The 13,637-nt window shown below is 42.3% G+C and overlaps 2 protein-coding genes across 7 annotated transcripts; one reads left to right on the plus strand and one right to left on the minus strand.

The window, feature by feature from the left end:
* Positions 1-150: 150 nt before the first annotated feature.
* On the minus strand, positions 151-5,606 carry rab27a (RAB27A, member RAS oncogene family). 3 transcript variants are annotated; one of them, XM_077713835.1, is made up of 7 exons: positions 5,350-5,606; positions 5,141-5,271; positions 1,554-1,673; positions 1,245-1,330; positions 1,076-1,179; positions 749-872; positions 151-394 (listed from the first exon to the last, which is right to left on the minus strand). In XM_077713835.1, the coding sequence occupies exons 2-7, from the start codon at positions 5,258-5,260 to the stop codon at positions 199-201; spliced, it is 750 nt and encodes a 249-aa protein (XP_077569961.1). In that variant the 5' UTR covers positions 5,261-5,271; positions 5,350-5,606; the 3' UTR covers positions 151-198. The 3 variants fall into 3 exon arrangements, with proteins under 3 accessions (XP_077569961.1, XP_077569963.1, XP_077569962.1); XM_077713837.1 differs by having other exon boundaries at positions 1,554-1,720; positions 5,350-5,366; XM_077713836.1 differs by having other exon boundaries at positions 1,554-1,720; positions 5,141-5,601.
* On the plus strand, positions 5,178-11,144 carry pigb (phosphatidylinositol glycan anchor biosynthesis, class B). Of its 4 annotated transcripts, none has more exons than XM_077713828.1 (13): positions 5,178-5,423; positions 7,668-7,841; positions 8,055-8,178; positions 8,319-8,435; positions 8,529-8,634; positions 8,702-8,832; positions 8,909-9,049; positions 9,132-9,183; positions 9,280-9,491; positions 9,571-9,635; positions 10,055-10,259; positions 10,327-10,504; positions 10,745-11,144. In XM_077713828.1, the coding sequence occupies exons 2-13, from the start codon at positions 7,730-7,732 to the stop codon at positions 10,865-10,867; spliced, it is 1,566 nt and encodes a 521-aa protein (XP_077569954.1). In that variant the 5' UTR covers positions 5,178-5,423; positions 7,668-7,729; the 3' UTR covers positions 10,868-11,144. The 4 variants fall into 4 exon arrangements, with proteins under 4 accessions (XP_077569954.1, XP_077569957.1, XP_077569956.1 ...); XM_077713831.1 differs by having other exon boundaries at positions 7,672-7,841; XM_077713830.1 differs by lacking the exon at positions 5,178-5,423 and adding an exon at positions 5,425-5,560.
* Positions 11,145-13,637: the final 2,493 nt, after the last annotated feature.

Consider the following 13,637-nt stretch of genomic DNA (forward strand, 5'->3'; position numbering starts at 1 on the left):
TGACAATTTTCCTGTTTTTTTTTAAAGTACAATTCTAGCAAAGACATCCAACAGTTTCGTGACCCTAGTTAGGATAAAGCGGTTCAGAAAATGTGATGAGATGAGACATCCGGCTGTATTTATTCCGTAAATTGAAGGTTTCCGCTTCACTTAAATCTAACCATGCAGGGCCAATGAATGACTCTCCGCTGCACATTCCTAGCACCCACACTTGCTCCCTTCCGAGGCTTCCGCCAAATCTGCATTGTTGTGGCCGTTTGTTCTGAAGGTGCCGTCCGGGATCCAGGACTTGTCCACGCATCGTTCCATCCTCTTCATGATGAGGTCGAGCAGCACATCCACGGCCTGGTTGACGTTCTGACCATTTGCCGCGCTCGTCTCAAAGTAAGGGATCCTTGGCCGGTAGCAAAACAGGGATCGTTATCTTAACGGGGACAATAATGCAAAGATGCACAAAATACAAACAACACTGTATTTTTTCTCAAATACACGCCCTGTGACCTCACTAATCTTCTCAAGAAGCTTGAGAAAACACTGCATGCAGCAATCATCCACTGGAATATTTGCCTTTCAGTCGAGTTAAGCCAGAGCAGGATACTTGACGCAAGTAACCATGTTTACTTTTCCACAAGGGTCAATTTAGTATGGCATTGTTTTCTCGCCGATGTGGGAAAACGCGTCCGCCACTGCCTCCTTGGCAAACATTTCAGGAAGCGGCGGCTTAGCGGGCGGGCGGGGACACACCTACCCGTACTTCTCCGCCAAGTCTCGGGCTTCTTCCTCACTCACGGCTCTCTGGTCGACCAGGTCGCATTTGTTGCCGCACAGAATCACGTCGGGATTCTCACAGTATGCGTGAACCTGTAACTGGCCTAAAACAAACTGTTTTTTAGTTCATGTGGCCTTCTCTCATAAGTGCAAAACCAAAAAGAGTCATTTTAGATACTAATTTTTGCAATGATGTCGGTATGGTTTCCTTCAAGGAAGGACATTTGGCAATGACGAACACTAAAATATATCATTAACATCCTTTTCACTCTCAGTGTACATTGGGCGAGAGAGTAGCAGAACTTACTCATCCAGTTGCGGACGTTGAGGAAACTTTGTTCGTTGGTGAGGTCAAACAAGAGAATGAATCCCATGGCGTCCCTAAAGAAGGCAGTGGTCAAACTCCTAAACCTAATGGGGGAAAAAAATGGTGATGAATGGATGTGACTGAGAAAATGTGGTTGAGGATGGACTACCTCTCTTGCCCGGCCGTGTCCCACAGTTGCATGTGGATCTTCTGTCTTCGACCTGAAGACCCATCGGGACCGGTGGAATTGTATGTCTGTTGGAAACAGAAAGATTCTCTCCCGTTAGGTAAATATCCACATGGGAATATTGTAATGATGTCTTGCCCTGCTTTATACGTTGGTTTCCCTTTGACAGGTTTGTCTATCACCGTCAAAATGAGCCAATCAGTTAAAGCAACAGAGGACAGCTTTGTCATTATGCGTCCCAAAGGTAAGAATTTTGTACCTATATACAGTACATGAAAAGTAGTAGCTTACCACACGTCTTTCTCTAAAATCGATTCCAACTGTGGTGATGAATTTGGAGTTGAACTGGCCATCGGTGTACTGGTAGAGGAAACTGGTCTTTCCCACTCCTGAGTCACCCAGGGCTAGGAACTTGATGAGGTAATCATATTCCCCATCAGACATCGTGAGATTAATTTCTTCAACAAGCACACAAAACAACACTTAGTCGTACATCATTAACGACAGAAATGTGCAGAAACCTCTTAAAAATAAAAGCAAATCATAACAATATTGCGTATCCTGCAACGTCAAATGGGAAGCCTAAATTTCATTGGGTGTTCAGGCCTAAATTTAAATGCTAGTCCCCCTAAACTTAATTTGAAACCCCAACATTGGTTTCAAACCCCGATTCGGAAGACTGCCTCAAGATTGAAACCCTAACACTGCTTCAAAACCCTACTTTGGAACCCTAAATATGTTCAGCACGGTTGTCGCTACTTCTAAAGTCTCGGCATGGCGGAGGGGGGCTAATTTGATTTTGCGCATAGCACATTTCTACACTTCACATGGTCAGCTAATTCCTAGCCAAGAACACGTCCGTGAGTCATATGAGCAGTGTGCAAACGTTCTAACAACCATGACATTCTTTCTCCATGAACAACCCCCAACACCCCCCCACTGATCCTTTCATGTTGAACTGTAATCAGCTTAAGTTCCTTTTGCGTAACCTAGATGTACAAAAACTTTACGTTTATGCCCATACCGGCATGTTTAGTGTTCAGGGACCATGAGCTCAGACCACCAGGAGTCAGGACCACCTTTAGAGAAAAGTATTTAGCTGTTGTATTTAGCACTTACCGCCATCCCTCCATGTTCTAATGAATTGGACATTTACTAATGTTATTCAGACAATGAGTTAACGAACGAGTGAGGTTTAAGTCATTTAGTTACATAGAAAACACTTCTTACAACACGGAAAAATGCTCATAAATTCTGTATAGAAACTAATCGCTTTAAGTGGAACGTTAATGTTACATAAGGTTAAACAATTGGTGTTCTGCATGAAGGCTTTTCTGTAGCGTTAAAGCTGGGTTTTAATTTTAAGCACACAGTAGTGCTGACATGGCCATTGAGAAAAATAATTCCAGAATCCTCCATTTAGTCGTACTAGTAGTAGAATAGTAAAGTAGCAGTTGCTACTATTCGTAGAACCAATAATCTGTTATTTGTAGTAAATAGTTTCTAGTGAGCTTTACTCGACTATCTTCTTATTGCTGATTTCGGCGCCAGAAACTTGGTTTGTAAGAATCCGTTCTCTAAAAACCATAATCTGTTAGATTGGTGGCAAAGGATTATTAGGAAGGTACTCTTGAAGTATAATCTGGTAATTGAGTCAACAGATCCATTCACCAAATGTAAATTAGTTCCCTCTAATTGCACGTAAACTCCACCAAACTGTGAAATAACTCATAAAACAAATAGCAGTGCCCTGTCTTTAGGCTCAAGATCAATTTCCTGTCATTACATGTTTTGGGTAAGAGTCAAGAATGCAGCAAGAAAAAAACAACAATCATCATTTTGAGAGGGAGTTTTTTTACATATAAAGATTCACTTGTGTTTAATGTCAATGCTTTAAAAACTAATATAACAAAACTTCAGTAGAATATGTTAAATGCCATTGAAAGCAATACATGTCCAATCCATTGCAACTGTAACCATTTGCTGTAAGGCCCTTTAAGGTCGACTGGATTACTCTTTTATTGTCGTAAACGGGAATGAAATATAATCAAACACACTGTCTTAAAACAGAGAAGAAGACATAACTGGAGAATTACTGAGACACCAGGCTGCTTTGTTTCATTCCAACTCCATTCATATTTTTTTCTCTTTGGAGTTTCATACCTCACGGAATTGAAATTAACCACGTTTGATTTGACAGGAACATGACTGTTCTACAATAGCCTTCACTGAACCACAACCTGTAGTCCTGATAAAATAACCCCCCCAAAAACATAATTTTAATCCCATTTTGATGTTGGTCAGATAGCCAGAGTCCGTAACAGGTTTTTTTAATCTGTTAAAATTCACTGCTGTTTTTCCCCCCAATATTTTTTTAAACAATGGTTAATACATGTAGCCTAGGACTTTACTTCAACACAAACAATGGTGATATAAGACTGTATTTTTCAGTTTAAGAGGTTGGCTGATTTGATTGAGCATGTGGAAGGAAGTGGACCACCAAGCAATATTAGTGACAGCATTTACTTGCTGAAAACAAACGATGGAAGAAAAACATTTCCTCCCTAAAATGTGACTCATCGTCCGATGCCACTTACATCTATATTTTCCTTGTCATGATTCAATTTTTAACCAGACTGTCTCAAACTCCAGAGCAGGTTATAGTCTGGAAAAAAATTGCACATCCTTTCATGATTATTTTTAAATTATTGGTTCAACTTGGAAAGGCAATTGAAAACAGGCAGTATTTTGCTAAAAGATACTTTTTTGGATCAATTCTAATGGTATTTTTTATGCAGTTTGTAACTGTCATGTGTTTTTCAAGTTTTGAAGCCCTGCATTCCAAATTGTTGCAATGAAATAGAGGAAGTCTTCTGAGAAAGCACATGGGATTTTCCTGCATTTTATGCGCGACGCCCTCCGACAAAAAGCAGCTTTAATTATTTCGACAAGTAGAAGTGAAAGACCCACCCTGGGCACGACTCCAGCTTTGAGGACGCAATCCGGATATGCACAAAAGCACGCCGCTGACAACTTCTTGTGACACACACATTAAACAGAGTCTAAAGTGAATTAAGTGCAACAAATAGAATGCATAATGGCACTCAGCTGGTCCTCATGTGGCTGGAGGACATTCAAAATCCTTGGTACCAATGTTAACGTCCATGTAGTAGCAGCACACATTGTCTCTACTAGTAGAGTTTGATATTTGGAGTAGGATAGTAGGAAAAATACCTTTTAGGAATGAAGTAAAACTATTTTACAACTGGTGAACCGAATGAAATGATGAAATTCTGTTGACATCTATACATGTCATTAAAATGATAGATAAGAGCTCCTGCAAATGACCTCAATATGAAAGATGGTCTCACATAGTTGATCATAGAGAAAATAATAATAATAATAATAATAATAATAATAGTTATAATAATATTAACCACTCAAAATGTGCTTTCCATTGGGTGATGTGTTTGACATCAAGGGACGTCAGATTCATACAATGCTGATAGACTTTAGTTGTTTTTTTTTTACTACTGCACTTTGTAAATATAAAATGTTGTCTTTTTCAGTTTATCAAACAAGATTTCTTCATCTGGGATCTTTTCTACTGGGATGAAGGACCTAACATGCAAAAATGTCACATGGTAAGTGATTTAAGGGAGAAAAATAATTATATTAAAGCAGTAAATAGTGAGAGAATGTTGATCAAAATTATTAAAATGGACATTAAGGTTGGAACTATAGTATAATGTGCAGAAGTCAAATAGTTGATCTAATACTAGTGTTGTGTGTATTAATGTTTTATACTCATACATTAATGGAAAGCTACAGGGGATAAGTCATCTTTGTTAAATATTGCGATCGGAATAAAGTCTTACCAGTGAAGACGAGAAGCGCAGAGATGTCAAACCGTATTGGAGAAAGAATTCAAAAGTATTTGCAGTTGAAGCTACTTGCAAACAGGTGCTAGACTTTCTGACATTTCCTGCTCGGCTCATTCACTCAGCGACTGAAAAACAGAGGCAGCTCTTCCAAAAACAACAAAAGAAAGAAAGGCGGAGTGAGTCAAATTAAGCAATTTTTATACCATTTCTTCTGCGTCACATCGGAGCCGGAGGATGTCATGGAGGCTCGTAGACTGCGACAACAGGAGTAAAAACAGTGAGTTGAGACGGGGCGAAAAAAGTAGCTCCTCTTCCCCACCCACCGGCCGGTCGGCCCCTACTAGTTACTAGTACTATTCACTTCAGGGAAACGTTTCTAAACATGTTGCGACGCAATTGTGGGACACGGCTTGCGTAAGTTTGCAGTTTGCCAACCTGTTCGTGTGATGAAACTTTCGTAAATTGGAACGATTAGAACCAGAGTGAGAGAGGGACTTTTCGAAACGCCAGCCATTAGACGGAGCCCAAGCAAAAGGATAGAGTTTGTTGTTATTGTAGATTTGTTTTTAAAAGTTGATTCGTTTAGGGAGAACGGATTGTAGGATAAATACAGTCAAAGAGAAAGTAAATATTACTAAACCGTTGGTGACAGCTGGTAAATCGTAAATGAAACTTAAAATGCTTAAGGGTATGAAATACATAGGGTGCACAATAATCATCTAAGTTCTTTAATAGTTAAATTAAAGTTTGATTTTAATAGGCATTCGGCAGAGATGTCAGAAAACGAACTCGTTCGTCGTATTTGGGGTTTTAACATCATCATGATATTTTTTTCTCTCGGAATATTGCTTGTATTGGTTCTTTGTTGGTAAATTCTCTCGGCACAGTGGTTTGGGGAAAACTGCATTAGGAGATCAGATAATGTTGTCTAAAATAGTGTAGTAAGAATTAATTGCTCTACTTTAGTTACATTAAAACAACTGCCATGTTTCTTTTGGGGCAGATTTATGGCATTCCAATTTAATTCTAAATTATGACACAAGAGAGAGACAAAAACATTACTTGTACGTATACTTGTTTAAGTGATATACTAAGTCAGGGAAACAAATAATGTTTTTAGGTCTTGATTGAGGTAAACATGCTAGAAACCGCTGTACAAAATATAGTTTTATTCTGTTCATTTACAATCACTCAAATTGTCCCTTTAGCTGGATGAATTCTGTCCATCGCTCGTATTCTCCTTAGGGGCCACATCTTGGTTCTGTACATTTGTTGTTTTGGTCCCGTTTCCATAATAAGGTCCATATATGTAGAAACCACCAGCCACTCCAACAACTGCGGCAAAGGCCATTTGTGTGAAGGGGATTTTTCTGCGAAACATCACTTGATCCAGAATGTCAGTGTTTCGGTCGTAGAAGACATAAACAACAACATTAACTAAAGAAGCAGGCATAAGTCAACGATGACACCAGACATCGCGAGAGTTTGTTGGTGCCATTTAGTTAGCTGAAAGTGTCGCTATTTTCGTGTCACAAAAGTGACATATTGACACATGAACAATTTTCACAAGACAATTTAACTTACCGAGCAAATGTACACCGTGGGTGACTGTAAGGGTGAAATAAAGGGGGGAAAGATGTCAGAAGAGCCGCAACGAGAAGGACAAGAGGAGCGTACCTTCTTATTCTTTGCTTTGGAATACAGAACTAAATATACACAAATATGTATTGCGTCTCCGCTGGACAGAAGTAGATCATGCAACTGTCTAATTTGGTCATGTTTTATCCTTTGCAATTAATAATTATTATTTTGTGACTACAGGCTTTGTTCTTTATGGATAGTAATGTTACTTTTGAATTTCATGGATTTTTTAAAACTTTAATTTTTACTTGGTTAATTGCTACTGTTCTGTAAGACTAGTCCTGGTACAATTGGTAACTGATATTGAGTAGTTTTTTGAGTGATTGTTTGAACGCGTGAAGATTGAAATTTGAGTATTTTCAAACTAGGAGTCTTTAAAAAAAACTTAAGAGAAGAAACTACCTTTGCAGGGATAATCAACTCAAATACATTGAAAAAATGTAGTTAACATTATTTATTCCTAGAAATACGTATCTTTGACAATTACAGATATATTGACATGGGCGTTACATTAACGTACAAACAGAATAATAACAACAAATATTATTACTGGATTAAAAACAAATTGAGCCACGTGGTGATGTATTGTTTTTTCACTCGACTGACATTGTCCACTTTTTCCCACTGGAGGGCAGTGTGGTCACTCAGCAAAGCAGACGATCGAGAAGAGTTTACGAGTAGAAGAAGAATATAGCTTTCTTTGTATACTATGACAGGAACGGAAGTAAATACAAAACCAAAAAGAATAAAAGTAAATAAACACAACAATCTATACTCTATAGTCTTTGCTCCTCTTAGTAAAGTCTTTTTTGCTGTACAAAGTAGATCGTAATACATGTGTAACTACTTTAATAAGGAATATCTTGCGGATTCTTCTCAGTCAGATACGAATGGAAGGCAAAGTTTCTGGACCAAAATTAGAATCCAAAGAGGACAAGGACCATGGAGGTTTTCAGTCCACGTTTGAGGTTCGGGAGGAAAGAGGGCCATGTCAAACTCAGGAAAAGAAAGTCCCAACTGTACTCAAGGACAGATGATGCGCCTTTTCGGACAGGTGGGTTTCATAGTTTGTGTCACATCAGCACTTTTGTTTGCTTCAAAATAATATAGTATACAATAATCGTACCCTACCACCTGTCCAAATAAAGATATCAAAATAACTGAAATAAGCTGTAGCTGATGACGCCATACTTAAAGTTGAAGCCCTTGCACTTAATACTATTTTTAAAAAATGATGTTCCTATCTTTTGATTTGTGTTTTACACAGTCTTCTTGAAAATTCTGGCGTTTTGTGTAACTTTCCGTGTGATCAACTGTTTCCTGGTCCAGAGCAGCTTTGTTCCTGATGAGTACTGGCAATCTGTGGAAGTTGCCCATCACATGGTCTTCAAATATCCTTTCAACCCAAATTCCCGTTTCTTTTCTGGATAGTACAATGTGTCAAAATGATGATATCCCGTATCCCAGTAGGTTATTGATATGCTCCTACCAACAATCAAATTTACTTTCTTGAAAACCTTAACCTTCTGACCTATGGCCACCTGACCTGGGAATGGAGGGAAGGCATAAGAGGCTTCAGCTATCCTTTCTTCTTTGCGGTCATCTATAAAATATTACACTGGATTCAATGTGACTCTGTTCATCTACTGGAAAGTGTTTTTTTATTATCAATATTAAGCAGTGTTTTGATTAGATATGATTTGTTATCGACCCCCCTTGATTTATCTTTCCCTCCCCTACAGATATGGCTGCCCCGACTACTTCAAGCACTCGTCGCTGCGTTTGCAGACGTCAAATTCTTCTACCTCATCAGAACACTGGAGGATGAAGACACTGCTAAATGGACGGTGACTTGACATCTTCCTGCCTCGTGGGAATATCGCTTCTAGTATTTGACGTTGATGATGTTCCCAGTTTTTCTGCCACCTGTGCTCCTGGTTCACGTGGTTCTGTTGCACCAGAACGCTCGGCAACAGTGTGGAGGCCGCCATCACTTGCCTGGCTCTGGCCTACTTCCCTTTGCCAACATCCAAAACACATAGCAGGTCTCTTAAATTATTTGTACGTGAGTTTCTCTGTGCGCCATCATTTCTTGTTTGTGATTTTTGCTTTTCTCCCCAGTAAAAAATATTTAAGCCTGGTCGCCTTGGCTGTGATTTTTCGCCCAACGGCCCTGATTGTCTGGCTCCCTCTGTTGATTTACCATCTCTGGTATCATGAAAACAAACTCAAACTAGTAGTTGGTGACTACATTCCCATTGGGTTGGTTGTGTTTTCTGTTCACAGCTTCTTGTTTCAAAATTTTATCGTTGTTTTCCACATTAACAGCATTTTGTTTGTTTAGGACTTCAGCCATTGTGATTTCAACCATTATCGACTGCATCTTCTATGAAAAGGTCAAAACACTTGGTTTCTCCTACGTAGCATGATCGTCGAAAGTCAAGCCGCATAGAGACAAGATTCATTTCTTTTTTTCATTTTCCGTTCTGTAGTGGGTCTTGGTGCAATTCAACTTCCTGAAGATAAATGTCTTGGACGGAATAGCCGGCTTTTACGGCACCCACCCCTGGCATTGGTACTTCACGCAGGGCTTGGTCGTCATAGTGGGCCCACATGTCCCGTTCTTTATCCACGGATGCTATCTGGCTTTCAGAAGGTACAAAATCCTCTTGGTGGCCATCACATGGACCCTCGCCGTGTACAGGTATCGAATGGTATCGGCGCTCGGATCAACTTTTGTCAATCATTTCATTCACCTCACGCCGCTTTTGAATTCCTTCCAGTTTGTTTCCTCACAAGGAGTTCCGATTCATCTACCCTGTGCTTCCCTTTTGTATGATCTTCTGTGGTAAGTACCTATGACTTGACCTTTTTACCCGCATTGACTTAGTGGGGCTCAATTTGGTTTGTGGGCCACATTAATGCAACTAGATCTCAAGTGGGCTGTACCTAATGAGTTATTTGTTTACTTATTCACAAAGATTGATGTTTCAGATTTGTAAGAAAAAAGTTATTTGATATTTTTTTTTTCAATTTCCATTGAGGGAATACTGGAAAATAAACTGAGATAATCAACTCAAACACGTTGAAAAAAATAGTAGTTAACATTATTCATTCTTTGAAATGTACATCTTTTACAATTGCAAGTAGTATATTGACATTGACATAATTATTGTTTTTTTGCACTTTTGTGGTGTACACAGCAAAAAAGAAGGTGAATTCTGCAGAAATATTTTCCATTCATAACATAACATATTACTGTTACAGGGGTATCGTTGGCTCACATGCGAGCTTGGCGGCGAGCAGCCGCTTTCGGTTTGTTGGCGAGCAATCTGCTGCTCGGCCTCTACACGGGCCTGATTCACCAGCGGGGAGCTCTGGACGTCATGAGCCACATCCGCGAACTTTGTAACCACGTGCCGGAGCCAGATGTCCTCTTCCTCATGCCCTGTCACTCCACACCTTACTACAGGTGCCAAATGCACGGTAAACAACCGATTCCTGAAGCAGTCACCTATACCTTGCATCTTCCCTTGTAGCCACATTCACTGCCCGCTAAAAATGAGGTTTCTGGAGTGCCCACCCGATCTGGGCCAGGCGGACTACGTCAACCAAGCGGACAGATTCTACAATGACCCGCTTCTCTGGCTCCAGACAGCTTTTCCGGACACACACTCCCGTCCTACTCATTTGGTTCTCTTCAATGTCCTGGAGAAGGTAAAAAGTGCACCAATATGACTTTATAGAGAACTACTCTAGCTAGCGTCTATTTGATATATTGCTCTCACTGCATTCTTGTCTACTATGAAAGTATATCGAGCCAAGTGAGGTTTACGGTTTCGGAATGTCAAATTGGTTGCATATAGGGACAGATTCTTCAGAACTTAGTGGATGCAATTTTGTAAATTAAAACCAAATATTTACATTGCTAAATACTGTGGTGTTTTTTCCTTTTAGGACATCTCAGCATTTTTGCAAGACTACGAGAAAACAGCAGACATATTTCACACTCATTTTCCAGATGGAAAAGTCGGAGGCAGAATCTTTATTTTTCAACTATATCATCAAACAGGAATATGAGTGCAATGACAACATTTGCAGTAACTAAAACTAATGTCACATTGGTGAGAATTGTTCTAGCAAAACGGGTGGGCAAATTCTGCAGATCCTTGTTATATTCTTCTATTTGGGTACTGGTCTTTCTTGTGCAAAAAAAAAAAAAAACTGAATGTGATAGAACTGTAAGTAGAATGGACCGTCAAAAATGGGCTTCCAACTACGCTTTTCCAAACCAGTAAGTAGAGGTATTGTACCCAAATGTAATTCACCATCTGCCAATAAACACCAAAGAAGAAAATACGTCAATTTGTGATTGGATGAGGAACGGCATAACAAATAGGGGGACATCTTGCAACAGACGAGTTCTCGGGGGCAGTTAGTGACTCCAATAAATTACTATTAACTTTGGTTTTTAATCGCGAATAGATGTGGCTATGATTGTGATTGGATGCTGATATTTGTTATGAAGTATGCCAAATATACTGCATATCTGACTTTGATATAGACGCACACGTTTGATTTTAAATCAAGCAATCTATTGTCCTTTCAAACAAACAATTCCATTGACTCTTAATAGTAGGAGCGAATGGGCCTGTTCCTAAAATGGCCGACAAGCGACGACGTCTAGCTCTGTTGCTTCACAACGCGCATCGGAAATCTAGTCTGTATTCACTATACCTATGGGAATACCAATCAAAAAAAAAAAAAGAAGGAAGACGACGAGTGCTGCACAGTTGGTGGCCGTCGTGGTTTTCTTAAATCTTTTTCTTGTATTGTTACAACCTTTCTATTTTGCCATAAACCATCTCACGTCGTCTTTTCCAGTCCTCGGACGCTAACGCTGGCGTCTAGTGGAAAACACCGGACGGACGTGGCGTCCTAAGTGCAGCGAACGAGCAGGTGATGGACAATTGATGCGGCGACGACCGTATTTCCCAGGTTGCCCCGCGCTCGAAAAGGGAGACAAAGTGCAAGAAGCCATAGAGAGACTGAGTGTAAACAAAGATGGCGGCGCCCGTTGTTACCAGTAGTGTGAGAACACGCCAAAATAGCTTGGGACCTTGACTTGCGACCGCCCATAAGTAGGGTTTTAAACGACTCGGCCGCTGCCTTCTTTTGCCAGAGCCAACATATAACCTATACCTACTTCCGTGGTTGCCCTGGTAGTAGAGAACCACTGGCAAATTCGTTGTAACAATCATGGACCCTAAAAACCAAGGTCCCCCCGTGAAGAAGAGAAAGAAGAAAAAGATGATGTCCATCCAACTGAAGCATGAAATCATCGAAAAGTACGAGCGAGGCGTGCGCGTGGTGGACCTGGCCAGGCTTTATGACCGCAACACGTCCACCATCTGTTCCATACTCAAGCAAAAGGAGTCCATCAAGGCCATCACGCCGGCGGTGGGAGTCAAAATCATTTCCAGGCTCCGAACCAGCGCCCACGAGAAGATGGAGAGGCTGCTGTTGGCCTGGTTGACGGAGAAGCAGCTGAATAGGTGTCCTTTGACGGAGGGGGCCATCTGCGAGAAGGCCCGGTCCATCTACACCGACCTGCTGCGGCAGAACCCGGGCTCTTCCACGGGCGGGGCCGCGCCCGAAGACTCCTTCAAAGCCAGCCGGGGATGGTTTGACAATTTCAGGAGGCGGATCAGCTTCCCCTCCGACGTCGGGATGGTGCCGGCGGGCGGCTTGGACGACGGCGAGGATTACCGCAGGAGTTTCAGCCAGGCGGTGGCGGCCGGGGACTACGTCCCCCAGCAGGTGTTTAACTGCGACGAGACGGGGCTCTTTTGGAAGAGGATGCCGAGGAGGACTTTCATCACGACCGAGGAGTTAAGGACGCCAGGCTACAAGCCCATGAAGGACCGCCTGACCTTGGCGCTCTGCGCCAACGCCAGCGGCGACTGCAAAATCAAGCCGCTGCTGGTGTACCACTCGGAAAACCCGCGAGCTTTCAAGGCGCACAAGGTCATCAAAGAGAAGCTGCAGGTGATGTGGAGGGCCAACCCCAGGGCGTGGGTCACCCGGCAGTTTTTCGTGGAGTGGGTCAACCTGGTCTTCGGCCCGGCCGTCAAGAAGTACCTGCAGGGACAGAACCTCCCCCTGCGAGCCCTGCTGGTCCTGGACAATGCCCCCGCTCACCCGCACAACCTCCACGGCGACATCCTGGAGGAATTCAAGTTCATCAAGGTTTTCTACCTTCCGCCCGACATGGGCGCCATCTTGCAGCCCATGGACCAGCAGGTGGTTTGTCATTTCAAGAAACTCTTCACCAAGTACCTGTTTCGCCACTGCTCGGAAGTGACCCAGAGCTCCAACCTCACCATTCGCCAGTTCTGGAAGGACCACTACAACATTGTGGCGTGCCTCGAAATCATCGACCTGGCCTGGCAGGGTGTGGGCAGGTGGACGCTGACTTGCGCCTGGAAGAAGCTGTGGCCCGACGCCGTGTCCGAGTGGGCAGAGTTTGAGCCCGAGGAGACGGCGGCGGAGGTGCTGGAGGAGATTGTGTCCCTGGGCAAGTCCATGGGCCTGGAAGTGGACGAGAAGGACGTGAACGAGCTGGTCGAGCAGCACTCGGAGGACGACGAGTTGAAGGCGCTCCAGACGCAGCAGCAGCAGCGGCACGGCAAGGTCCTGCGGCCAATGGGCAACGACGAAGTTTCCATCCCGACGGGCGAGATCGTGGAAATGTTGGACATGTGGGAGAGGCTTTCCAGTTTCGTTCAAGCCAAACACCCGGAAAAAGCGGCCACCGGATGCGCCTCGTCGCTCTTCGACAACACCTGCC

The sequence above is a fragment of the Stigmatopora nigra genome, chromosome 3, assembly GCF_051989575.1.
Source record: "Stigmatopora nigra isolate UIUO_SnigA chromosome 3, RoL_Snig_1.1, whole genome shotgun sequence".
Taxonomy (NCBI): domain Eukaryota; kingdom Metazoa; phylum Chordata; class Actinopteri; order Syngnathiformes; family Syngnathidae; genus Stigmatopora; species Stigmatopora nigra.

What these genes read in the sequence shown, in the direction of transcription:
- rab27a (XM_077713835.1), bottom strand. Translation starts at nt 5,260, where the DNA reads ATGAGCCGAGCAGGAAATGTCAGAAAGTCTAGCACCTGTTTGCAAGTA. An exon ending in ATTTTAGAGAAAGACGTGTG is followed by an intron (nt 1,331 to 1,553) that starts GTAAGCTACTAC and finishes TGTTTCCAACAG; the next exon opens with ACATACAATTCCACCGGTCC. An exon ending in GACACGGCCGGGCAAGAGAG is followed by an intron (nt 1,180 to 1,244) that starts GTAGTCCATCCT and finishes TTCCCCCATTAG; the next exon opens with GTTTAGGAGTTTGACCACTG.
- pigb (XM_077713828.1), top strand. Translation starts at nt 7,730, where the DNA reads ATGGAGGTTTTCAGTCCACGTTTGAGGTTCGGGAGGAAAGAGGGCCAT. An exon ending in TGGACCCTCGCCGTGTACAG is followed by an intron (nt 9,492 to 9,570) that starts GTATCGAATGGT and finishes AATTCCTTCCAG; the next exon opens with TTTGTTTCCTCACAAGGAGT. An exon ending in CACTCCACACCTTACTACAG is followed by an intron (nt 10,260 to 10,326) that starts GTGCCAAATGCA and finishes CTTCCCTTGTAG; the next exon opens with CCACATTCACTGCCCGCTAA.